This window comes from Anolis sagrei, chromosome 1 (assembly GCF_037176765.1).
Source record: "Anolis sagrei isolate rAnoSag1 chromosome 1, rAnoSag1.mat, whole genome shotgun sequence".
NCBI lineage: Eukaryota > Metazoa > Chordata > Lepidosauria > Squamata > Dactyloidae > Anolis > Anolis sagrei.
In genome coordinates, this window is record NC_090021.1 from 153,923,534 (window position 1) to 153,949,760 (window position 26,227).

The 26,227-nt window shown below is 41.5% G+C and overlaps 1 protein-coding gene across 2 annotated transcripts; it reads left to right on the forward strand.

Annotated features, from left to right (window-relative positions):
* Positions 1-26,027, forward strand: CEP68 (centrosomal protein 68). Of its 2 annotated transcripts, none has more exons than XM_060784393.2 (8): positions 1-199; positions 10,431-10,538; positions 12,340-13,740; positions 15,997-16,119; positions 19,584-19,680; positions 20,304-20,393; positions 23,382-23,548; positions 25,174-26,027. In XM_060784393.2, exons 3-7 carry the CDS (start codon positions 12,340-12,342, stop codon positions 23,534-23,536), a joined length of 1,866 nt encoding a protein of 621 aa, XP_060640376.2. In that variant the 5' UTR covers positions 1-199; positions 10,431-10,538; the 3' UTR covers positions 23,537-23,548; positions 25,174-26,027. The 2 variants fall into 2 exon arrangements, with proteins under 2 accessions (XP_060640376.2, XP_067325697.1); XM_067469596.1 differs by having other exon boundaries at positions 1-189.
* The last annotated feature ends 200 nt before the right edge of the window (positions 26,028-26,227 follow it).

The window sequence follows — 26,227 nt, forward strand, 5'->3', positions numbered from 1 at the left end:
GGCGGGCGCGCGCATTGTGGCCCGGGGAGAGCGCGAGCCGTGGCGCGAGCGGCGAGGCGGGGTTCTCAGGCGGCTGCTCCATCTTCGGCCCAGAGACGGACAGCTCAGGAGGCGCTTCTCCACTTTGTGGGGCAGGCCTTTGCTTTGCCTCCTGACAGACTTTCCACCAGGGAGAACGGTGGCACCATGGTAACTGCACGTAAGGAGGGTGGCTGGGAGGAAGCGGGCCGTTTTGTGCAAAGTGTGTCCAGGAGACTGCATGCCTTCGCGTGGGCTTGCCCCTAAGGCAGCGTTGTTCAACCTGAGGGTTGGGACCCCTGTGGGGGGGTCGTGAGGGGGTGCCAGAGGGGTCACCAAAGACCATCAGAAAACAGTCTTTTCTATTGGTCGTGAGGGTTCTATGTGGCAAGTTTGGCCCCATTCTATCGTTGGTAGGGTTCGGAATGTTTTTTGATTGTAGGTGAACTATAAATCCCAGCAACTACAACTCCCAAATATCAGGTCTATTTCCCCCAAACTCCACCAGTGTTCACATGTGGTCATAATGAGTATCCATGCCAAGTTTGGTCCAGATCCATCATTGTTTGAGTCCACAGTGCTCTCTGGATGGAGGTGAACTACAACTCCCAAGAGTCAAAGTCAATACCCATCAAACCCTTCCAGTATTTTCTGTTAGGAATGGGAGTTCTGTGTGCCAAGTTTAGTTCAATTCCATCGTTGGTGGAGTTCAGAATGCTCTTTGATTGAAGATGAACTATAAATCCCAGCAACTGGAACTCTCAAATGACAAAATCAATCCCCCTAACCCAGGGGTCCTCAAACTAAGGCTCGAGGGCCGGATATCGGGAGTGCGGGATTGATGCCATGTCCCCAGATGAGGCAGAAAGTATGCTACGAACTCCATGCTCTCAGTTGGGCTCCTTCTACACTACTATATAAAATCCAGATTATCTGCTTTGCACTGGATTATAAGGCAGTGTGCACTCACAATTCAGTTCAAAGCAGATAGTATGGATCAAGGGTCCTCAAACTAAGGCCCGGGGGCCAGATATGGCCCACCAAGGCCATTTACCCGGCCCTCGCTCAGGGTCAACCTAAATCTGAAACAACTTGAAAGCACACAACAACAACAATCCTATCTCATCTGCCAAAAGCAGGCCCACACTTCCCACTGAAATACTAATAAGTTTATATTTGTTAAAATTGTTCTTCATTATTAATTGTATTGTTTTAAAGTGTTTTTTGCACTACAAATAAGATATCTACAGTGTGCATAGGAATTCATTCATATATTTTTTTCAAATTATAATCTGGCCCTCCAACAGTTTCAGGGACTGTGACCTGGTCCTCTGTTTAAAAAGTTTGAGGACCCCTGCCCTAACCCCACCAGTATTCAAATTTGGGCTTTTGGAGTATTTGTGCCAATTTTGATCTAGTGAATGAAAACAAAAAACCCTGCATATCAGATATTTACATTACAATTCATAACAATAGCATAATTACAGTTATGAAGTAGCAATGAAAATAACATCATGGTTGGGGGACACCACAACATGAGAAACTGTATTAAGGGGTCGCAGTATTAGAAAGGTTGAGAAACACTGCCTTAAGGAGAGACACATCCCCTATTTAAGGGAAGGTCCCTTCTCTGGAGGCTTTCCACCTTGAAGGCCATCTGTTGGGAGTGCTTTGATGGTGTCCTTCCTGCCTTGGGATCCCATCCAACTCCACAATGCTATGAAATAGTTGAGAGGGTGTAACCTTGAGGGAAGGAGCAATCTTGTCTTTTTGGGGGAGAGGGGTTGCTGCCCTGGAGACTAGGCCCTTTTCTACATAGCTGACTAAAATCCCACATTTTTTGCTCTGAAGTGGGATAGAACACCCAGTTAAAAACAAATATTGTGGGATTTTCTGCCTTGATATCCTGGGTTATAGGGCTGTGTGGAGGCGCCCTAGGGCAGATGGAGCAATGGATTTAAACGGTTCTGGCCCAACTTACCTGTCTGAACCCATCTTCCCTTATGAACCTGTTAGGACTTTAAGATCATCTGGGGAGGCCGTGCTCTCGATCCCGCCTGCGTCACAAACACGTTTGGTGGGGATGAGAGACAGGGCCTTCTCAGTGGTGGCCCCTCGGCTATGGAGCACCCTTCCTGGGGACATTAGATTGGCCCCCTCCCTCTTAACATTTCGGAAGAGAGTCAAGGTTGTTTGAGCTTTGTTTGAAAATGCAAGATAAAAGATATAGGAATTGGAACGACTGGACAACGAGATGGGACAATGTTTTTTATTAAGAGATGCAAATGATATATGTTTTAATATTGTTATGGTTTTATATTATGTGTCAATGTTTTTAAATGTTTTGTGGTGTTTGGGGGCATCGAATTATTGCCATTGTAAACCGCCCTGAGTCAACTGTATTTATGTATTTGTATTTATTTACAAACACAGTAAATAAATAAATAAATAAATAAATTTAAATGGCAGGGAAAAGTTATGGAGAACATTAGGGAGAACTTCTTGACTGTAAGAGCTGTTTGACAGTGAAACACACTGCCTTGTATTGTGGTGGAGGCTTCTTCTCTGGAGGTGTTTAAGTCTGGTTGGGTTGCTGCAAGTTTTCTGAGCTGTATGGCCATGTTCTAGTAGCATTCTCTCCTGACATTTCACCTGCATCTATGGCGGGCATCCTCGGGGGTTTGTTCAGAGGTCTGTTGATAGAGAACTCCAACCATCACCCGGGTCAAAAAAGAAGCGCATTTAAAGCCCTGACAGACTATTGAAACAGGATCTGCGAACCCACCTCCTCCAAGGTGAACTGAAGAACAAGCCACTAAAGACAAGACAAAGGGCCCTTCCACATAGCCATAATAATCCAGAATGTCAAGGCAGATAACCCACACTATTTGTTTTGAACTGGGTTTTCTGAGTCCACACTGCCATATAACCCAGTTTGTTTATTTATTTACTTCATTTGTGTACCACTTTTCTCACCCCAGTGGTGGACTCAAAGCGGTTTCCAACATAATTATGGCAAAATTTAATGCCTCACATACAGAAACCTAACATAATGATAATAATATACAGTTATCAATGAAATAATAATACACAGCACCATTTAAAAGAAGATAATGTGGGATTTTATTCAGCTGTGTGGAAGTGGCCAAAGATCTACCTAGAGGAAAAGAAACCACTGACCGCATAGGGAAGCTGATAAAGAAGTGCAACTTACAAACAATCCATAGACCCACCAAGAAAATCCAACAAATGCTATGTTCAGCAAAGGACAAGAGGGATCCTCTCACCACTGTAGGAATCTACTGTATACCATGCAGCTGTGGACAAGTCTACATAGGGACCACCAAACGCAGCATTGCCCAAACACGAATCAAGGAACATGAAAGGCACTGCAGACTACGTCAACCAGAGAAGTCAGCCATAGCAGAGCACCTGATGAACCAACCTGGACACAGCATATTATTTGAGAACACAGAAATGCTGGACCACTCTCACAACCACCATGTCAGACTACACAGAGAAGCCATTGAAATCCACAAGCATGTGGACAATTTCAACAGAAAGGAGGAAACCATGAAAATGAACAAAATCTGGCCACCAGTATTAAAAAAAACTCTAAAATCAGGACAGTAAATAAAGAACAAGACTCAGAAGGCAGGGAATTCCAGACAAGAAACAATTAGGACCAGCTAACATCTCAACAAAAGGATTCCTCCATGCACGAAACAGCCAAGCTTTGAAGCTGCAAGGCCATTGCTAATCAAGGTGGTCAATTGCAACATCCACACTTGCTTCAAACAGACAAAAGTTCTTTCTCCCACCCTGGACAGTCCACAGATAAGTATTCCCTCCACTTGCCTCATTTCCAAGAGACCTCTGCACAAACCTCGTGAGATTTTTTTTTTTTGTCGTGTCAGGAGTGACTTGAGAAACTGCAAGTCGCTTCAGGTGTAAGAGAATTGGCCGTCTGCAAGGACATTGCCAGGGGACACCTGGATGACTTGATGTTTTTATCATCCTTGTGGGAGGCTTCTCTCATGTCCCCGCATGAAGAGCTGGAGTCAATAGAAGGAGCTCATCCGCCTCTCCCTGGATTCGAACCTGCGACCTGTACCGACAGTCCTGCTGGCACAAGGGTTTAACCCACTGCGCCACCGGGGGCTCTGAGAATGCCAGCCACAGATTCATGCGAAACACCGAAGAGAATACTACTGAACATAGCCATATAGCCCAAAAAACTCACAGTAACCCAGTGATGCTGGCCATGAAAGCCTTCAACAATACAGAGTCTGGATGGCCATCTGTCAGGAGTGCTTTGATTGCATGGGTGAAGGGAGTTGGACCCGACGGCCCCTGGGGTCTGTCAGTGAGTGATATAGCTTTCCAAACACTTGCAAGGAAGACCACTTTTGCATTTCCAGATCGGGCATCTCCTTGCAGTGAACATTGTGGAACACAGCCTGTGTGTCTGGGGTACCATCTGTGGGATTTGTGGCATTCACTTACTGGAGCTGACAAAACAAAAGCTGGATTGTCTTCAGATCCCCAGCACAAGCTTTTCTCTGTCTACCCCCCCCCCCCCCGGTCCCCATGCCTCCCCCAACAGCCATCCTGAAAGGCAGACAAAGGAGTGTGGATTACTCCCAAACTGTGGGGTTCCTCTCTGTGCATCAGGCTGAGGCTCCTTCTTTGGTCTTTCAGAATTGGACAACTTGAAGGGAAAAGCAGGCCCCATCTACACTGACCATTTAATGCAGTTCAAAGCTGCAGTGGCCAGACAACAAACTCCTACAAAAGTACACAAAAGAAAGCCCTTCATGCACTTTGCTGCTCAGTTGCTTTGCACCATCACCATCCGGGCCTCAAACTGTTTCCATGATTTCTTCTGTGATCATCTGAAAAACCATTTTCTTCCATACTGGTTTGAAACTGCATTAAATGGACAGTGTAGATGGGGCCATAAATGTCTCAGGTCTGCCATAGAGATAGCAGTTGGTGCTGAGTGTATGATGACATTATGCCATGTTGACAAAAAACAAATTGGACAGGTTTTTTAAAATGTTGAGATGCAGTAACGTTTTGACTTATTGTGCCACGTTGTTCTATATCGTGGATGCCATTTTGGTCATGCAACATGTTTACATGAATAGGCCAGGTTCTGAATAAAGGTGAAGTTGAACTACAGAAATTCAGGTTGAACATTCTTTATCTGGAATCCTAAAATCAGAAACTGTCCCTGTCAGGTGGCTGAGATAAGGGACACTTTTGCTTTCTGGATTCAGCGTATGAAAACATTGTTTCATGTGCAAAACTATTAAAAATACGCATAAGATTACCTTCAGGCTATGAATTTCATGTTTAGACATGGGTCCTCTATGCAAATATAGAAGTTCTAAAATCCCAAACATTTGTGGACCCAAACATTTTGCAGAAGGGATGCTATGATTCTCCATTTAGGGTCCCAGCTGCTCCCCTTAAGAAAGCAGTAGTAGCGACTGTGGCTTTGATATCAGGGGAGTGAGGGATTGATGCCACATCCCCAGATGTGGAGGAAAATATGCTACCAACTCCGTGTTTATTTGCTTTGAACTGGATTATAAAGCAGTGTAGATTCATAATTCAGTTCAAAGCAGATAGTATGGATTATCTGCTTTGATTATCTGGATTATATGGCAGTGAGGAAGGGGCTGTAGGTCCCTTCCACATTGCCAATATATCCTAGTATCTGATCCCAGATTATCTTCTTAGCCCAGATTATGTGGCAGTGGAGACTCATATAATCCAGTTTAAATCAGATAATCCATGATCAGATCATGGGATATAGGGTAGTGTAGAAGAGGCCCTAGTCATAAGATATTGCTTCTTAAACTGTAGGTCCTGACCCCAAATGGGGTCCCCTTAGCTCAGTGTTGGAGTCCTTAAAAATGTAGCAACAGTAAAGATTTTCTGAACATAATCCAGTGGTTGTTTTAGCCACTTACGTGAATCTGTTGAGCAGTGTTTATAGTAGACTCTGCGAAAGATACTTCCCTATCTTAAAAAAAGAAAATCAGCCTGTTTCAGTAAATGTTTGATTTTTATACCTTTTTTATATACCCGGGGTCATGTCAAAATTTCTCCAATGAAAAGGGATCCCAACCGGAAAAGTTTTAAGAAACTCAGCTCTAAGGCCCCTTTCTACACTACCATATAAAATCCAGATTGTCTGTTTTGAACTGGATTATAAGGCAGTATAGACTCATATAATCCAGTTCAAAGCAGATAATGTGCATTATCTGCTTTCATCTCCTGGATTTTATGGCGGTGTAGAAGAGGTGTAATGTGCTACAAGAGCCCCTTGTAATAGGGCTAAAGTAGTACATCACTTACCATCAGTGATATCCTGGGTACTAGTCAGCAGACTTGTTATATATGAACTTACTCCGACATCTTTGTTCTTTCTTGTTGCATGAATAGTGAACAGGAAACCCATTAGTCAAATATTGGGAAGTATTGATAACATTAGGGCCTCTTTCCTCCCAGCAAAAGGAAATATCTTGAGTCTCCTGCATTGATGGAGACAGATACCCACCCAGTTGTTGTGCCATAAGATAACCATCTGGAAAGAGACTGTGTGCAGCCTGGACCAGTTTTCAGGTTCCTTCAATGTGAATTGTGTGATGTGACTGTTTATACAGTAGACTCAGGCCCCTTCCACACTGCTGTATAAAATCCACTTTGAATTGGATTATATGGCAGTGTAGACTTAGATGACCCAGTTCAAAACAGATATTGTGGATTATCTGTCTTGATATTGTGGGTTATCTTGCTGTGTGGAAGGGCCTTCAGTTAACCGGCACCCATAGGGGATAGGTAGATGCCAGAAAATTGTAGTTTCTGGGTGCTTGAGAATTATTATTAAAAATAGTAATAATACTATACCATACCATAAATTCTGTATTGATATTAATATTGAAATACTATTTTTAAATAATATTATTGAAATATTATTAATAATAATATTGAAATATTAATATTGATATTAATATTGAAATTAAATGCAAATTCTGACAAACAAAGGACACTTAATATAATGTAACACTGTTTTAAAATCGAAAGTATTATTTATTCAATTTTTGTTGGCTGCTTGCGAGTTCTGATTGCTTGACTTCTGGTTAACTGAGAATCTATTGTATATTTACTTTTTTGCATTATCAGCAATTAGCAGGGATTGCTGTTTACTGAGCCCTGGTGGCCCTTTCAATCTTTGGGGACTGGAGAATGTGCTTATTGTGCAAGCACTATAAAATTTATGAAGCATTTAATTTTCTTCTATGCTTTGTGAGACTGGGAGTGCAGTGCGCTTACATAACTACTGTGCTTGCCTGTTGCTTAGCAAAATCATATATAAGCACCAGGGTAGAACATTGTGGTATCTCAAAACCACCTTCCCTTGCAGCATCCATGCAGACATAGTTATACAACGTAAGCATTCGGTGACACTGACTCTTCAACATTTGTAAACAACTCACTTTATTTGAGTTTTTTAAAAATTATATATTTGTAAACAAGCAAAAACTATACAGGGAAGATCCCAACAGATCTGTTGATTTCTGCCATTGTTTCCACCATCCTTTTTGTTCCAGATTATATAACCTAAGTAAAGGTGAAGATTTCCCCCTGACATTAAGTCTAGTTGTGTCCAACTCTGGAGATTGGTGCTCATCTCAATTTCTAAGCCGAAGAGCCAGCATTGTCCATAGACTCCTCCAAGGTTATGGGGCCGGCATGACTGCATGGAGTGCCGTTGCCTTCCCACTGGAGCAGTATCTAGTGATCTACTCACACTTGCATGTTTTCGAACTGCTATGTTGGCATAAGCAGGGCCTGACAATGGGAGCTCATGCTGCTTCCCAGATTCGAACCTGCGACCTTTTGGTCAACAAGTTCAGCAGCTCAGTGGTTTAACCCACTGCTCCACTGGGGGCTTCATATTATATAACCTATTGGAACAGAAATATCTCATTTTATTTTTCAGTAAACTATGATGCAACATAGCAGCAGAGATGTACTGTGATTGCCAGTTGAAATTTCCTCTATTTAGGGGATGGGAATTCTCACTGATGTCAGGAAACAACTCACAATTAATTATGCATGTGTGTATTGATCCCATGAGTTTTGAAAAGGTGGTGCTTCACTTTGGACTTCCCTCTTGTCTCGCCTGTATCCCCTTTCCTTTTTTTGGGAGCTTTGGTGGGAGTAATTGTTTGGAAGAAAGGCTTTCCTGTCTTGGGAGAATACAATAGGGAACTGCAGAAGGGAGGAAGGAAAGGATATTTGCAGATGTTCCAGCCCTAACTGGGAGGAAATGGAAAGAAAATCTGAGGGACACCTTGAGTGTGAGGGTTGGATATTAGCTCAATGACCTCATGAATTGTTGAAGGCTTTCATGGCTGGAATCACTGGGTTGTTGTAGGTTTTCTAGGTGTTCTAGAGGCATTCTCTCCTGACGTTTCACCTACATCTGTGGCAAGCATCCTCAGAGGTTGTGACCTCATGAAGCCTTTCTCCAACACTATTTAGTTATACAAGTTAGGCTTGAGTTGTTCGTACAGATTTTGTGATCAGGTAGCTGTGACCAGGATCTGGATTTGCCTATCTCTGTGGCCCCTTCTCACTGCCATATAACCCAGATTATCAAATCAGATAATCCACATTACCTGTTATATGAGTCTACACTGCCATATAATCCAGTTCATAGCAGATAATCTCAATTTTATATGGTAGTGTAGATGGGACCAGAGTTACTTGCTCTTCAATGCAGTGTAACCTTTACTTCTGATTGTCCATGCAGTAGTTTCTTATGAAGTAGTTGGTGTTTTGGGCACAATCATATTTTGGGTACGATTGTGTTGGTGTGGGTTTTTGGGGCCACAGTCAGCATACTGGGATGAACCGCCAGCTACAGAAAATATTGCTAACCAAAGAGATTGGCAGTTCAAGGCACCGGGGGGGGGGGGGGGTGTCCGCTCCCACCATCTTCCCTAGCTTCCTGCTTACTTAGCAGTTCGAAAACAGCAATGTGAGTAGATAAATAGGTACCGCTTTGGGGGGGGGGCAATAAAAGGCACCTCTGAAGACATGCCGGCAGTTCAATCAGTAAAGTTCCTTGGCAAAGTACTAAATATTCAGACATAGGAGAGACGAGAAATATACAATAGGCTGCAATTAAAACTAAACACTAAACTGCACTGAAATCAATATATCATACTAAGACATAAAACTAAACTATTAAGTACTGACTGTGGTTCATAAATTTTGAGTTAAAGTTTGAATGTATTCTGTATATACATTTTATGTATGTTTTATATGCTCTTTCTTAATATGAGTTGGTCACGGTGGCGCAGTGGGTTAAACCGCTAAGCTGCAGAACTAGCTGACCAGAAGGTCGGCAGTTCAAATCTGTGGGATGATGTGAGCTCCCATTGCTAGCCCCAGCTTCTGCCAACCTAGCAGTTTGAAAACATGCAAATGTGAGTAGATCAGTAGGTACTGCTTCTGCAGGAAGGCATGCAGTCATGCTGGCCACATGATGTTGGAGGTGTGGGCGGACAACGCTGGCTCTTCGGATTAGAAATGGAGGTGAGCACCACCCCCCAGAGGTGGACATGACTAGACCTAATGCCAAGTGTAAACCTTTACCTTTACCTCCTAATCTGAGTGATTTTTGCCAACAGATTTTCCTTATGTGTTGTCATTTATCTACCTTGCACTAAAGTATACACTTTTATTCAAATTCTCTTCCAATAAGTACATTTTGTATACATTTTTGTTTGCAGAAGTGTTTCATTAAATTCTGTGAATCATGTGAATTTGCATAGTGATTCAGAAAATGTGACTTGGTAAGTTTCTAACAAAGACCAACTTGAACAATAGAAAGTCTACAATGATAAAGACCTTGTGTCATTTCATAATGTACAATGTCAGAATTCAAATACCTTCTTGATGAGTCTGGCTTTTTTTTTAAAGTCTCATTTCCTGCATCCTGCAGTCTATTAGTGATCATTGTTCAATTCCAAATGATGTACAAACATATTAAAAAAACTTTTAAAAACTTTAAAAAAAACCTTTTTTAAAAAAATATATATTTTAAAATCATTTTAATAGTATTTTAACCTGGATCCTCATGTTTGGCTGTTTGAAACTGCTTTTGTTCCAATTCAGAATTTAAATTACTTTTATTTTTAAAAATAATTTGTACTTGCTACCTATCAAAATCATATGGTTGCAGTTCAAAATGAACCTCCATGGGATCCTAGATATATAAGTTCCTCCTATACATGTTTATTCCCAGAGTATATATGATAACAGCCTCAGTTTTAGAATGCAAAGAATGCTCAAACTGACTGTGTTTTTGGTTGTTTTTATTTCAGATTCCACATTTGGTCCACTAAGTGAAAAGAAATCTGCTTTGCAGATGGCTTTGGAAGTAGAAAAATCTTATTTTGATGTTTTTCTGAGGACAACACTGAAGTGCTACGGTAGGTGGATCTAGAGATTAAGAACTCGGATTGCTTAACAGGATTCACTGGCACTTAAGTGAGAAAGATGGAGGGTGGAGAATGCAGAGCTGCAGAGCAAACTAGTCACGTACTTTCTGGCTTTTTGGAAAACAGTCAGAACATCTTAACATATCTTTCATGCCATCTAACAGGTTTTACAAGTGAAATATGTGAAACGGTTACCAATTATTTGCTACAGTGCTAGGAGCAGCGATATTCCTTAGGGTCACTGTAAGTTCAGAAATGGCTTGATGGCACACAACAACAGCATTACCTTTGTAAAAAAATAACATTCACAAAGTTGGGGAGAAAATTATAGATGGTTTTCACATAATTTGAGTAAATGTGGTCTGAGGTGGTCCAGTAGTGTTATTGACGTATTTAACATGCATGAGCCATACACTAGAGCCAAGCTTCTCAAACTTTTTCAGCTGCGGAGCCTTTTTTGAAGCAAAAGTTTCTTGTGGAGTCCCAAGAAATGTTTATATATTATATTATATTATATATTTACATTATATTATATATAATGTATATATAGCAGGCATGGGCAAACTTTTTGACTAATATAAACTTAAGATTCCAGGGGCCATCCAGTCCAACCTTCTATTGCCATGCAGGAAAAACACAATCCTGAGCGGTGGGAGGGAAGTAGGGTTTTGGAAGCAAGCAAGGTGAGGTGGAAAGGATCTGGGTAGTGAGGAAGGTGAGGAAAAAACATATTTTGTCGGCAAGGGAGGAGTCGTGAGGGTGAGGAGCAGGAAAGAGAAGGGAACGCTTAGAGGAGAAGGAGGAAACTGCAGAGCACCTCAATGTGCTTCAGAGAGCCCCAAGGGCTCTGCAAAGCACACTTTGAGAGCTACTGCACTGTTGTTTATATATTATTTATTACATGTATTTCCACCCCGCCCTTCTCCCCCCAAAGGAGGACTCAGGGTGGCCTCACATAAGCATCATGTGATGCTGTCAACATATAAACAACAAAGGTTACAATTTAACCAGTTAAAAAAATTAATACACATTATACAGATCATTTAACAATAGATTAAGATGCCAGTTAAAACCAAGACCAAGTCGGGTAAATCCAATGTCGCGTATGTCCTCACTTTGCTTCCAATTGTCGCTATCTTTTAGATGAACATTGGGTCCCACAGCCAAGTCTTCAGTTGTCTTCTAAAGGACAGGAGGGAGGTAGCCATCCAGATGTCTTTAGGGAGGGAATTCCACAGACGCGGGGCCACTGCCGAGAAGGCCCTGTCCCTCATCCCCACCAACCGCGTTTGTGGGAGTGGTGGGACTGAAAGCAGGGCCTCCTCTGATGATCTTAAGCTTCGTGATGGTTCGTAATAGGAGATATGTTCGGACAGGTAATCTGGGCCAGAACCCTTTAGGGCTTTAAAGGTTAGAACCAGCACTTTGAATTGTGCTCGGAAGCTGATTGGCAGCCAGTGGAGCTGGCGTAACAAAGGAGTAGTACTCTCCCTGTATGCCGCTTCGGTGAGCAGCCTGGCTGCCGACCGTTGGACTAATTGAAGCTTCCAAGAAGTCTTCAAAGGCAGCCCCACGTAGAGAATGTTGCAGTAGTCTAAATCTACAGAATAATCTATAACCTTACATACTTAAATTGAAGTAAAGTATGTCCTGTAACACAAGCAAATGGAACAGGATTAGTGTAAATAACCTGTGAGAACAATTCAGCTATTCTGAATTTAATACATTGTCTTGAAAATAAACAAAAGCTGGTCTTTTAATCTGTTTCTCCTTTTCTAAATGGCTTTCACAGATGACTACAGTCAAGCACTCAGAGGCTAGTTTGCTGGATTTGCCAGGAATTCTCCCACCCAGATCTGTGGCTTCTGCTCGCTACAACTCTGCCACCAGAGCCTTTCACAGCTTTGATGGGAACCAGATGTGGTTTACCACTAATTCATCCACTCCAAAACATTTGCTAGGTAAAGAAAACCCAAATTTTAATGATGCCACACCCTTGCTATCAGGAACCAACATTTCCTCACAACCGCCAGAAGTATCTGATTTTGGACTGGAGAAAATGATAAGATCAAAAAGGTTTTCAGCAGCAGGGGCTCTTTTGTTGCCCGAGATGCCCACTTCTTCAAATCTGCACCCTCTGTCTGATCATGAAGGAAGCCCCAGGCTGAGCACATGCAGGCAATCACCTATGGTTACTTGCTCATTGATGGGCCAAGTAAGAAAGATGTCCTCTTTCCAGGCTGATTACTGGGCATGTGCAATACCAGATTCCTTACCACCATCACCGGACCGTCAATCCCCTCACTGGAACCCCAACAAAGAATACGAGGACTTGCTCGATTATACCTACCCTTTACGGCCAAAATACAAGCTTGCACAGAACATCCAAGACTCCGCTGTCCATGATTCTGGAGTTGATCTTGACAGCTTCTCCATTTCCCCTGAAAGCACCCTGAAATCTGTGAGCATGCATGACCAGAAACCTCCGGTTCTGGGGACTCAGAGTACACAGAGACTTTTTACCCCGTTTTTGAAAAAACTTGAAGGTTCAGATCCAGTTTCTCATTACAATATTTCACCCATTGGGAAAGTGTCCTTTGGAGATGCAGAAAGGAGCATTTCTTATGAGAATGTGGATGGTTTGTCTCCATCGTGCTATGAACATGCTCCATCCAGTTCAGCCAACCGAGATGAAAATGTGTGGAACGCAAGGGGAGATGACAATCTCAACAGGATGACTACCATTCATAGCAGCTTCATACGCTCGACAAGGGTGCTGCCCTTAAGAAAAGAGTGCTCCGGTGATGATGAATATCTCTCCTTACCCCCCAGACTCAAGGAGTTAGAGACCTTGGCTCTGCAGTTGACTGATCTGTCACTGACTATAAGGAGACCTGAATATGACTCTGCGCATGATGGTTTCCCAGGCATCAGTGGAAATGGAAAGCAACTTCTATCGGAGGTTCAGGCCGATGGTGGCAGTAATGACAGCCAATGTGAATTTTATTGTGATTCTCCTGGTAGCCTTCACAAACATGGTGAAGAAGACTTTCTGAGCCATCAACCTGAAAATGTGCCAAGAAAGGCTGCAAGCAGTGATCCCATTGAAATAGGAAGACTAGAGTTCCAAAATAGTGGAAGTAATCAGGGCAAGGAGGTAAAGAATGGAAGCTCTCTTACAGACCACATCAAGGTAAATAAATCCCAATGCAAATCTAAATGACTTCTTGTTTGTGTCTGATGTTTCATATGGTGCTTCAGCTGTCAGCCCTCAAGGAAAGGGTGCATATTGATTTGGAAATAAGTCCTATTGTGCTCCATAGGATTTGCTCATGGGAAAAGGAGAATGGTAGCTTTTGAAGGGCTTTTTTGGAATGAACCCATGTTAAAATATATGGAGAATATAAGTGATCCCTAGTCCCCTTTCCTTGGCATACCCGTTCAACAAAGGCTATATATCAGTGGTTCTCAATCTGTAGGTCCCCAGGTGTTTTGGCCTACAACTCCCAGAAATCCCAGCCAGTTTACCAGCTGTTAGGATTTCTGGGAGTTGAAAGCCACAGGTTGAGAACCACTGCTATATATCCTTAGCAGATACTTCTGTCTACTTTTATTAATTATATCTATATCCCATCTTCTCCGTGAGGCAGCATACATTCCTCCCAGAGCTTGGAAAACTTACTTTGATTGGGACAGTGACAGCTGGGAGTCTTTATTTTTGGGATGGAAACATTTCCTTCTTGGATTACGCTACGGGCCTTTCCAGACAGGCTGTTATCCCAGGACCATCTGTGTTTAAAAAATGCGGATGTTCCTGGGGGCCTATCTACACCCACCCCAGAAAAACATGTGCTTTCTGAGGTGGGTGTCCAGATGTTTTTCCAGGACTGGCCCGGCAGAACATCTGCAGTCCCCCTCCCCCAAAGAGCCCAAATCCCTTTTAATAGTAAAATAAACTTACCCGGCCTCCATTACAGTGTTGCCAGAGCTCTCCCAATGCGTAGAAGTGATGCGAGGGGAGGGAGCGATTTTTCTCCTTCCCTCCCTCCCCTCTTCTGGTGCATCATTTCTACGCGCCGGGAGAGCTCCGGCAACAGTGTAATGGAGGCCAAGTAAGTTTGTTTTGCCTTTAAAAGGGTTTTAGGGGTTTGGGGTGGGATCCCCACAGTTTTCTGGACTAATTTAGTCCAGAAAACTGTGGGAATAGTGTCTGGAATGTAGTCCAGACATCAGAAGTAGTGGGTTTATCTCGCGTGTTCTAAGAAGGTGTGGAATAAACACATTATCTAATTAATTCACTACAAACCAGGGTTTTCCTGGTTTGTGTCAAATTAATTCGGGATTGTCCAAAATGTTGTCTGGACGGCCCCCTTTTTATTGCGGAAGTTTCCACAATAAAGGGGCTGTCTAGATCCACCCTATGTAATACAATTTTTGTTCCTGAATTTATAGGTGTCATTTCCTAATTGGCTCTATCATAAAAACATGGGAAAAGTTTATTAAATTGCAAAAACTGTGTTTTTGCGGGACATCCCTCCGCACTTTTTGCTAAAGTTTTTCAATGAATATCTCAATGAGTCTCAACTAATTCAATATGGTTTGTGGCAGCCACAAAATGAAGTTTCTGGAGTATAACAACTACTTTCAAAGTAAGGGCCATACAAATAATAATAATAATAATAATAATAATAATAATAATAAAATAACTAAATAGGAAATCACACTTTCAAACCAGGAATAGAAAAATGTTCAAGTTTTGTTACATAGTGTTATGAGTGGGGTTCTATGCGGGTATATGGGCGTCAGTTCGATTAGCACTTGGATTAATTATTTGAACCTTTTATACAATGTGATCTGAGGTGATATTTCTGTGTATGTGCCTTCAAGTTGCATGTTGGCAGGTAATACCTAGCAGAAAATATTTTCTGTGTACCATTTATTTGGGGGAAATTTAGTGTTCCTGTATTTCCATGAAGTGAAAAAATAACACAGAAGGCAGCAGTAATATTGGTGTAGGAAGTAAACTATCACTGTGAGGTATAATGCAGTGTTTACCTTGTGCAATGGTTATTTGGCCACAGAATGAGTGAAGGGCTGTTAAAAACATACTTTTACAATTTGTTACCATTCTCCAGCTTCTTGCAAACATTCTAACGTTTTACTATATCTCGCTTTATGGCTAGATAATTACGGGCAATCTTGGGAGTTATATCAAATCGTTTAAAGTTCTTCTTTCTGTTTTACAAAAAGTCTGAAATATCATTTCAAGTTGGCTTTTTGTATTGTGTATAATTATACAATTTTTACTAACAATAAATATATAAATGTTTTTATGACTTTGTCAGCTGCACTTACTTGCTTTAACAGGAGGATAAAAATGTGATAATAAAATAATGTTACAATTTCTTCGGGCTCTAATGGAGAACTTTCTTTTGATTCACCCAAGTAGATGTTCTGTGGCCAGCTAGAAGAGCTCATTTGTTGGCTGCACAAAGTAGCAGATGTTACAGACAATTGGATTCCTCCCAAGCCAGATGTTAAAAGTGTTAAGGCAGCACTCCAGAACTACCTGGTAATTATCTCCTCCCTCCTCCCATTTTCAATGCATTGGTGCTGAAAGATTATTTCTTTGTGCTTGTAGATAAACAGTATTTTTTATTGTTTCTTTGTCAGTGTTGAAGTGGAGATTTTCTGGATTGCCTACTTTAAGATATGTAACATATAATTGTCCTTCTTTAGGGGTCCCTTTCAAATCTATGATACTATATCTGTGTGTGTGTGTGAGAATCATATATATCTATGTCTGGATGGCTCTTTGTCAGGAGGGCTTTGATTACGTTTTCTTTCTAGTGAAAGGAGTTGGACAGGATGGCCTTAAGTATTTTCTGTTGGTCAGGGGAGTTCTGTGTGGGAAATTTGCCCCAATTCTGTCGTTGGTGGGGTTCAGAATGCTATTTGATTGTAGGTGAACTATAAATCCCAGCAACTATAACTCCCAAATGTCAGGGTTTATCCCTCCCCCCCAAGCTCCATCTGTGTTCATATTTGGGCATATGGAATATTTGTGCCAAGTTTGGTCCTGATCCATCATTGTTTGAGTCCACAGTGCTCTCTGGATGTAGGTGAACTACAACTCCCAAACTCAAGGTCAATGCCCACCAAACGCTTCCAGTATTTTCTGTTGGTTATGGGAGTCCTGTGTGCCACGTTTGGTTCAATTCCATCATTGGTGGAGTTCAGAATGCTCTTTGATTGTAGGTGAACTATAAATCCCAATAGCTACAACTCCCAAATGACAAAATCAGTTTTTGGAGTGATGATCACTCCTTGGGTTGTTAGGTGTATGCTGTCCAAATTTGGTGTCAATTCATTCAATGGTTTTTGAGTTATGTTAATCCCACAAACATTACATTTTTATTTATATAGATTGACTCTTGATTAGGAGATTCCACCTGAACATTAGGATGAACTTCCAGATTGTAACAGCTGTTCAGTAGTGGAACTCTCTACCTTGGAGTGTGGTGGAAGCTCCTTCCTTGGAAGCTTTTAAACAGGCTGGATTGCCATCTGTCAGGGGTACTTCAGTTGGGTTTTTCCTGCATGAGAGCGGTTTGGACTACATAACCCATGTGGTCTCTTCCAACTATATGATTCTAGGTCTTCACAGCTATTGGGGGAATGGCATTAGTTGTGGTCTGCTTTGAGGCTGCTTGGGTCAAATCCAGCCCTTTCAATCTCCATTATTTTGGAGGAAAGAGGCCTGTTTGCTCAAAGGCACGAAGGAGAACTAGGATGTATAGAAAAAGCCCCCATTCTTCATGGGATGTCCCTAACCTATCAGCTCTGTGTTTCTGTCACTGGTCATCTACACAGATAGCAGCTTTCAAAGCTGTTCCTTTTTGGACTTCAGCTGGAAAAATAAAAAAAGGCTTAACTGGAGCAATAAACAAATTGATGGTGAAGGACAATGACTATATGATAAGAACAATACAAAATAAATGGCAAATAGAAGGGCCACTTATGAATCAACTAATACAAGATATAATGAAGAGGATGAAGGAAATCAAAATGGAGAAATACAAGGAATTAGAAAGGAAATGTATAATAACATATGGAGCCCCCGGTGGCGCAGTGGGTTAAACTTCTGCGCTGCTGAGCTTGCTGATCGAAAGGTCGCAGGTTCGAATCTGGGGAGTGGCATGAGCTCCCACTGTTAGCCCCAGTTTCTGCCAACCTAGCAGTTCGAAAACATGCAAATGTGAGTAGATCAATAGGTACTACTCTGGTGGTAAGGTAATGGCTCTCCATGCAGTCATGCTGGCCATGTGACCTTGGAGGTGTCTACGGATAACTCCTGCTATTTGGCTTAGAAATTGAGATGAGCACCTTCTCTCAGAGTTGGACACGAGTGGACTAAATGTCAGGGGAAAACCTTTACCTATACTAAAATGGTATAGGACTCCAGCCCAATTATCCTATATGATAAAAGGAGTAAGCCCAATGTGCTGGCACTGTGGAAAGAATAAGGGATGGTACTCTCTCAAACACATGTAATGGGAATGTTCAAAAGTAACCACATTCTGGGAAATGATAACAAAAACGATGGAAATAATATTTAAAATACCTATACAAGTAAATTTAGACATGATACTAATGAGAATATTAGGAAACAAGAGAATTAATGGAAAGGAACAAGAACTGTTTAAAATAAAAGAAAATAAGTGTAAATACTAATAATAGTAAATACTATTTAATAGTATCTACAGATGTTTGACTCTTGATAAAATAGTGAAGAGTATAGACATCACACTGGCATTGAAGGTCTGCATGGTCAAAGCAACGGTATTCCCTGTAGTAACCTATGAATGCAAGAGCTGGACCACAGGGAAGGCTGAGCAAAGGAAGATAGATGCTTTTGAACTGTCGTGCTGGAGGAAAATCCCGAGAGTGCCTTGGACCGCCAGAAGATCCAACCAGTCCATACTTCAGGAAATAAAGCCCAACTGCTCACTGGAGGGAAGAATAGTAGAGGCCAAGATGAAGTACTTTGACCACATCATAAGGAGACAGGAAAGCTTAGAGAAGACAATTATGCTGGGGAACGTGGAAGGAAAAAGGAAGAGGGGCTGACCAAGGGCAAGATGGATGGATGGGATCCTTGAAGGGACTGGCTTGACTCTGAAGGAGCTGGAGGTGGTGACGATCGACAGGGAACTCTGGCGTGGACTGGTCCATGAGGTCACGAAGAGTTGGAAGCGACTGAACGAATACACAACAAAACAAATCTCACAACCTTTGAGGATACCTGCCATAGATGCAGGAGAGAATGCTTCTGGAAAATGGCCATACTGCTCAAAAAACTTACAACAACCCAACAAAAACAAATGTTTATACAAAAGGTTTATGAATATCCACACCTAACTGAAATAAGTGTAAATAATGTGATGAAAATATATTAAGGAACAATAACGAAAGAAAAAACTAAAAAAAAAATTATGTACAGGCAGTCCCCGAGTTACAATCATCCGATTTCCAAATGATTCATAGTTAAGAACAGGTGTGGGACAACAGGAAGTGAGAGAAATTTACCCCTCGGAAGGGAAATTCACTCCTGGAAGAGTTGTTACCACAAGGAAGAGGTGTCTTCATTGAAGTTTTCTCACCAATCCTTGTTTCCACAGCAAGCCACATTTTTCAAAATCCAATTATCACAGGGGCAGAAAGTGAGGTGAAATCTTCTGAACAGGGACACAGACAGCAAAACAAACACTACAAGGGTGTTAACCTTTCCCTATGCTATTAGAGTCTTATATATGCATATACACACACATAACTCAGGACCTCTGACCTCCACATGTCCTTATGATGCTTCCCCATTGATTCTCCTGGCTAGGACTAGTGGACCTTGTAGTCCATAAAGATCTGGATGGCGTTTGTATATTCTCTCCACATTTTGAATAGTGTATATATTGGACATCAAAAGCACCATTTATTTATTTATTTATTATTATTATTATTATTATTATTATTTTGCAGGAGTTCAAAAAGGATTTAGCAGAACACCAAGCACTGACAGAAGGTGTCTTGCAGGATGGGGAAAGGCTTCTCCAATGCATGGCATCAAGCTCACCAGGTAAGGAGAGATAAGGGTGTGGGACAACTGGAGGCAAACTATGATGCTGAAAGAGCTAATGCACTTAAGGACCTGTGCACTATTACTAGAAACATTGGGGTTTCTACTTGGTGGAGCTTTACAAATATGAATCGTGTTCCAACCCAAGGCAACTGCTTTAATTGTGTGTTAGTTTACAGTTCTGTTTTGTGTAAGTCTACTTAGAATTCAGACTGTTGACTTCAGAAGAACTTACTCTAAGGTGAGAAAGTAGGATTGCCCCTCAGACACAAAATTTTAAATTCAGAAAGACTTGAAAATGTTTTACTTTGGAAGAAACGTGCCTAGTTTTCATTTTTGGCTTTGAAAAAGGGCAGCCAAGATTGGTTGTTTTCTGAAAACTTACTCTTTTCAAAATCTAACTTGGGATGGATTCAAACGTTTATCTGTGTTGAATGGAGCAGTGCAGAATAGTACAAATAAGGTGTTTGTCCCCTATAGTGTACTACAGCAGGGAAACTTCAGGCTCCTGGGATTGGTGTACTGTGTTCTTGAAATAATATGTAGACCTGTAGCAGTTAGCTAATAATTCCCAAGAGCTGAAGCTTTTCTTCTTCTCCCCCTTCCTCTGTTTTGTCTTTAAGAAAATTATTGTGAGTGGGGGCAACCACTGAGGGAGGCCTATTCTCACCTCTCCAATCTACATGTAGCTGCATCTTACTCTTGCTCTGAAGGTAATGCCTTGATCACCCTCCCCCCAAATATATTTCTTTAAAATTTGGTGTGAAGCATGTGCAACTTGTTTTTAAGCAGAATCGGACTTGTGGGAGATCACCTGCCACTGCGGTGGAGGGGCAGGCAGAGCCCTCAAAAATAGGCAAAGGCCAGATCACTTCTGCAGGCCTTGTGTACCGCAACCTTGCTCTAATCCAGCGTTTCTTAGCCTGGGGGTTGCGACCCCCATGGGGGTCGTTCAGCCATTTCTGAGGGGTCGCTGTCCCCTCCTTGCCCCCCCCCCCCCCCCAATGGCTGACTGGCTTATCTGGAGCCCCAGGTCAAAAGAGTCACACAAAAACAGCGATTCCTCCAATTCATCTTCTGCTTCCTCCTCCTCTCGGCCCCTCAGCACATGAAAGGCTTATCCGTGGAGCCCCCCCCCCCCCCCCCCGGATTTGCCTGCCTCTTCCTTCTCTTCACTCCCTTCACCTTCCTCACTCACTCACTCCCTCCCTCTCTCCCTTCCTTCCTTCCTTCCTTCCTTCCTTCCTTCCTTCCTTCCTTCCTTCCTTCCTTCCTTCCATGGGGCCTCTGTGCCTGGCCGCCCCCTCCCTCCATTCAGACTTCCTCTTCCTCGCTGACCCTCTTCACCATGGGGAAGAGAGCAGCAGCAGCATGGCTCTCTTCCCTCTACCTCCAAGCGCCTCCTGACCCCAACAGTATTCAAATTTCGGGGTATCAAGTACTTATATCAAATTTGGTCCAGATCCCTCATTGTTTGAGTCCACAGGTCTCTCTAGATGTAAGTGGACTACAACTCATGGTCAATGCCCACCAACCCCTTCCAGTAAATCCAGAAGACTACTATTATTAGTAGTAGTTTTAGTATTATTATATGGGGCAGAAAGGATGGGAGAACCTGCCATAAGCTTGACTTACTGTTATTATTTGCTAAAACATCATCATAAGTTGAAAGTCCATTTAAAAGAGACAGTAGCAAAATTATAGTTATGAATTAGCAACAATAATAATTTTATGGTTGGGGTCACTACAACCCTAAACTGTATTTAGGGGTTGTGGCATTAGAAAGGTTGAGAACCACTGCTCTAATCCCAGTACCATCCTCTGTGCCAGTGGTTCTCAACCTGTGGGTCCCCAGACGTTTTGGCCTTCAACTCCCAGAAATCCTAACAGCTGGTAAATTGGCTGGGATTTCTGGGAGTTGTAGGCCAAAACATCTGGGGACCCACTGCTCTACGCAGTGCATTCCAGTTGTTAGGCATTAGATGCTTCACCTAAGGATTTTAACTAGTGCAAATCAGTTTCTGTTCTTTATCTCATCATAGCAGTCTAATGTCTAAAGGGCTTTGTCTTAACTGTTATTAAAACAACCCTGCTGTTCTAGCTGATACTGACATTTCTACAGGTTTAGCAAAGGAGATAGATTACTTGCCAAAGGTTAATCTTTGTGTAGGAGCCCTCGGTGGAGCAATGGATTAAACTTTTGTGCCAGCAGGACTAAAAACCGAACACAGAGGTTCAAATCCGGGAAGAGTACAGATGAGCACCCTCTGTCAGCTCCAGCTCCCCACGCGGGGACATAAGAGAAGCCTCCCACAAGGATGGTAAAACATCCAAACGTCTCCTGGGCAACGTCCTTGCAGACAGCCAATTCTCTCACACCAGAAGCGACTTACATTTTCTCAAGTCACTCCTGACACGAAAACAAAATCATCTAGCAGAAATCTGAGCCATGTTCTCTTCTGACGGGGCTTTGAATACTATTTTTGAGCAGATTGTTTTGTCATTTCCATCCCTTTACCAAAGCTGGCTGTTTTCTTATACAGTACAGTTTCCATTCTTGGCCAAAACAGTAGTGTAACCTGTGCCTCCATGTACTTGAAGGAAAGGTGTGGTGGTGTTGTGTGCCTTCATGCCATTTCTGAGTTAGATTGACCTTAAGGTGAACTTTTTGGGGGGGTTTCTTAGCTAGCTTTGTTTAGAAGGAGTTCGCTTTTGCCTCCCTCTTGCGGCTGTGACTTGCCAAAGGTCATCCAAGGCTGAACAGAGATTCAAACCATTTGGCAGTGGTAATCCAACACTCAAGCCACTACATCATGCTGTCTCTCTTAGGGAAAGCTACCTTGTCCATTTGTTGTCTCAAGAGACAAACACTGCTATTCTTGTATTTCTGTGCTCTCTGCCTTTGCAGCCTAGTTACAGCCTTTAGACCAGTGGGTCTCAACCTGTGGGTTCCCTTGTGTTTTGGCCTCCAACTCCCAGAAATCCCAGCCAGTTTACCAGCTGTTAGGATTTCTGGTAGTTGAAGGCCAAAACAGGTTGAGAACCACTGCTTTAGAAGTCTACTTGTCTAGAATAGTTTTGATATACCGTATATATACGAGTATAAGCCGACCCAAATATAAGCCGAGGCACCTAATTTTACGACAAGAAACTTGGAAAATGTATTGACTCGAGTATAAGCCGGGGGTGAAAAATGCAGCTTCTACTGAAAATCATCAGTAGGTTAAACATTTTTGTGTATTTACGTAAAACTGCAATTTAAGATAAGACTATCCAACTCTGATGAAACCATTAATCTTCTTCAATGTCAATGTGCTTACGTATCCTTCTAATAATAATAGAGTAAAATCATAAATGTAATAATAATAATAATAGAGTAAATAATGGAAATTTAATAACAGTAATAGAGTAAAATAATAAATATAATAATACATAGAGTAAAATAATAAACGTAATAAAATAATAGTACAGTAAAATAATGTAAAGGTAATAATAATAAATAAAAATAATAAATGTAAAAAATAATACTAATAACAGAGTAAAATAATAAATAACGTTGACTTGAGTATAAGCATAGGAGAACATTTTTAGCCTAAAAAAGGGGCTGAAAAACTAGGCTTATACTCGAATATATACAGTAATCTTGCTGTTTTCCTTGGCTGTTGTAAACAGTCTTTTTGACATTTGTGCTTGCTGGCTAGTTCTACAGGACACTCTGCGTTTGATTGGAAAACAAACTGATGAGCTTGAAAGCCATGCTGAACGCCTGTATGAGTCTGTTCTCTCTGTTGTGGATACCCTTGGTGCTGGCGTGATGGAGAATTGTGATACACAACCAATAGGGGCCCAGTCATAGTCATCCAAGTAGGTAAGCAAAAAACCATATTGTGTTCTACCAAAGTCTCATCCATTAATGAAGTGTCCGCTTCAGGTCCACTTAATCAACTGAATTGGAGAAAAGGCAGAGGTAGTTGGACAGATACTTCTTCAGCTTACCTGTTTTAGGGTTTTTAGGAACTTTCTTCCAGATGACAGCTGTAGCTTCCATTTTGGCTCATTGGGTGAGAAATTTAAAACATTTCAGAAGAAAAAATTGGGTGGAAGAATAATAGGTAAGCAGTTCTGTGTTTGCAAACTGTTATAGGGTTATAACTGTTATAGACGTCACAACCTCTGAGGATGCTTGACATAGATGCAGGCAAAATGTCAGGAGAGAATGCCTCTAGAACATGGCCGTATAGCCTGAAAAACACTACAACAACCCTGTTATAGGGTTAGTTGTAATGTAGGGATTTTTTTGGCACAGATATTGGTATATACAGGACGGTCGTCCATTATACATAAAAGTTTTGATGTATACTGCAGCAGAAGGACCCCTCCACAGGACTGTCACTTGTATAATAATAATAATAATAATAATAATAATAATAATAATAATATAATATATTCTTTCTTTGCCTCTTTTTGTGCACAGAGTAGACTTTGTAGTCTATGCAACATAAGCTAGAAATAACGCAAGATAAACTTAGGTCTCTTTATGAGTAAATGTAAGTGTCTGGGCACAGAGCGCCAGTTGAAACAACAAAGTGCTGTGCCTGCAATTGAATGGATAGTCAAGTGGAAACACTATTTTATTTATTCTGTTGTGTAAGTACACATGAAAGGAGGGGACAGCAGGGCATGGATAAAGAAGGAAGAAAATAGCAGGAAGAGCCTCCACAGGCGGGTAATAGTGTTGATTCAACCGGTAACCGCTGATTGCTTGATTATATTTATACTGTTTTATATTGTTTTGTACTGTTTTGTACTATTATTATACTACTGTTAAATTGTGTATTTATGTTTTTTCTGATGTGGGCGCCATGAGGTGCCGATTTGTTAGCCGTCCTGAGTCCCTATTCGGAGGTTGAGATAGGACGGGATATAAAAGCCCTAAATAAATAAATAAAAGATAGATAGTAGGATATAAATTTGATATTTGTAAGTATTGTGAACATTCTCACATGTGGACTTAGCACAGACTGAAGGGCAGATTTCAGGTTTCTGGGATATCTTTGTGTGTGTTTCACTGGAATCTCAATGTTCACCAGCTGAAGTTAGATGTACACTATAAGAGACATAGGCCTAGTAGCATTGAGGAAGACTGTGTTTATGTGTATAAAACTTGGATCAAAGATTTAAGTGTGCAAACCCCACTCTAGTCCACATACTTCCCTCCACATTGGAATTCTTCATTTTAGCAGTCTAATCTGGGAGTAAGGTGATTTTGTGCTTCTTGTTAAACTGTATCAAGTTGGAAGCTATTGCAAACACGTTTTAAGATATCCAGAGATCTTCCAGTGAATCCTGAGCTTCATCGAAAAGCTTCGCTGAAAACTGAGCATGTTCTGTGTGGGTTGAAATTTGCCAGGAAGTCTCCTGTATATAGCTTTTGGTTGCATAATGTGAGGAAGATGACAAAGGAATGCAGACTTTATTGCTGTTTTGTTTCAGAGAACACCCTGGTTGATGTGGACATTTGTAGACCACCTTTATCTGAACAAAAGAACTACATCTCTAAGGAGTCTTACAGCACTGTGGCCTAAAAAAGAGTTGAACTATTTGGGAACTTCACCTTCAAAACTCTGATCTACTGGAGTGGCTTCAAGATTGACTTCCAAGTTTAACAATTTCCAGTTACCAGCACGAGTGTTGGAAAGCACCAAGAAGATACCTTTTCCTGATTTTGGAGTGATTAGTGGTTTTGTGACAAACCTTCTCTAACAGTTGAGTTAGATTCATTTTTTCTGCTTCATTTATTTATCATGTCAGGAGCAAGTTGAGAATACAATTATAATGTATAAAAAACCACAAAGTTAAAAACTTGACATTATGCTAAATCTCCTTTGACCAGAAGCTGGCCACTTTAAGTGCCTTTTGTGTCGCTGTAAGAAGGTCCTCCATTGTGCATGTGGCAGGGCTCAGGCTGCATTGTAGTAGGTGGTCTGTGGTTTGCTTTATTCCACACTCGCATGTCGTGGACTCCACTTTATAGCCTCATTTCTTAAGATTGGCTCTGTATCTCATGGTCGCAGAGTGCAGTCTTCTGTGTGTCCAGGAGGGAGTTTCTCATCTGAAATCAGCCACTGATTGAAGTTCTGGGATTTAACCTGCCACTTTTGGACTCTCGCTTGCTGAAGTGTTCCTGCGAGTATCTCTGTACATCTTAGGAAGCTGTTTCATGATTCTGCTTCATGTAGTGCATAATTTCAGTGCCTTTGTGTACAATCTCTTTCAAAACTGTCTTCTAAGGATTTAACATTTCTCTGAAATACTACTTTTTAAATAAAGGTTATTTTGTCACTGTATGATCTTGGGTTTATTTACCTGACTAAAAAACGTTTCCTATTCTTCTCATTGTAGTGAAGACCAGCTTTTGACAGTGAGTTTATAAGGCTGCACAAACTTATATGTCCCCTTGTTGAGAGGTGATTAGATGAAAGGTGATCAGGAGAGAATGCCTCTAGAACATGGCCATATAGCCCGAAAAATCCTACAACGACCTAGT

What these genes read in the sequence shown, in the direction of transcription:
- CEP68 (XM_060784393.2), top strand. Translation starts at nt 12,340, where the DNA reads ATGACTACAGTCAAGCACTCAGAGGCTAGTTTGCTGGATTTGCCAGGA. An exon ending in CATGGCATCAAGCTCACCAG is followed by an intron (nt 19,681 to 20,303) that starts GTAAGGAGAGAT and finishes TTTGTCTTTAAG; the next exon opens with AAAATTATTGTGAGTGGGGG. An exon ending in ATCTTACTCTTGCTCTGAAG is followed by an intron (nt 20,394 to 23,381) that starts GTAATGCCTTGA and finishes CTTGCTGGCTAG; the next exon opens with TTCTACAGGACACTCTGCGT.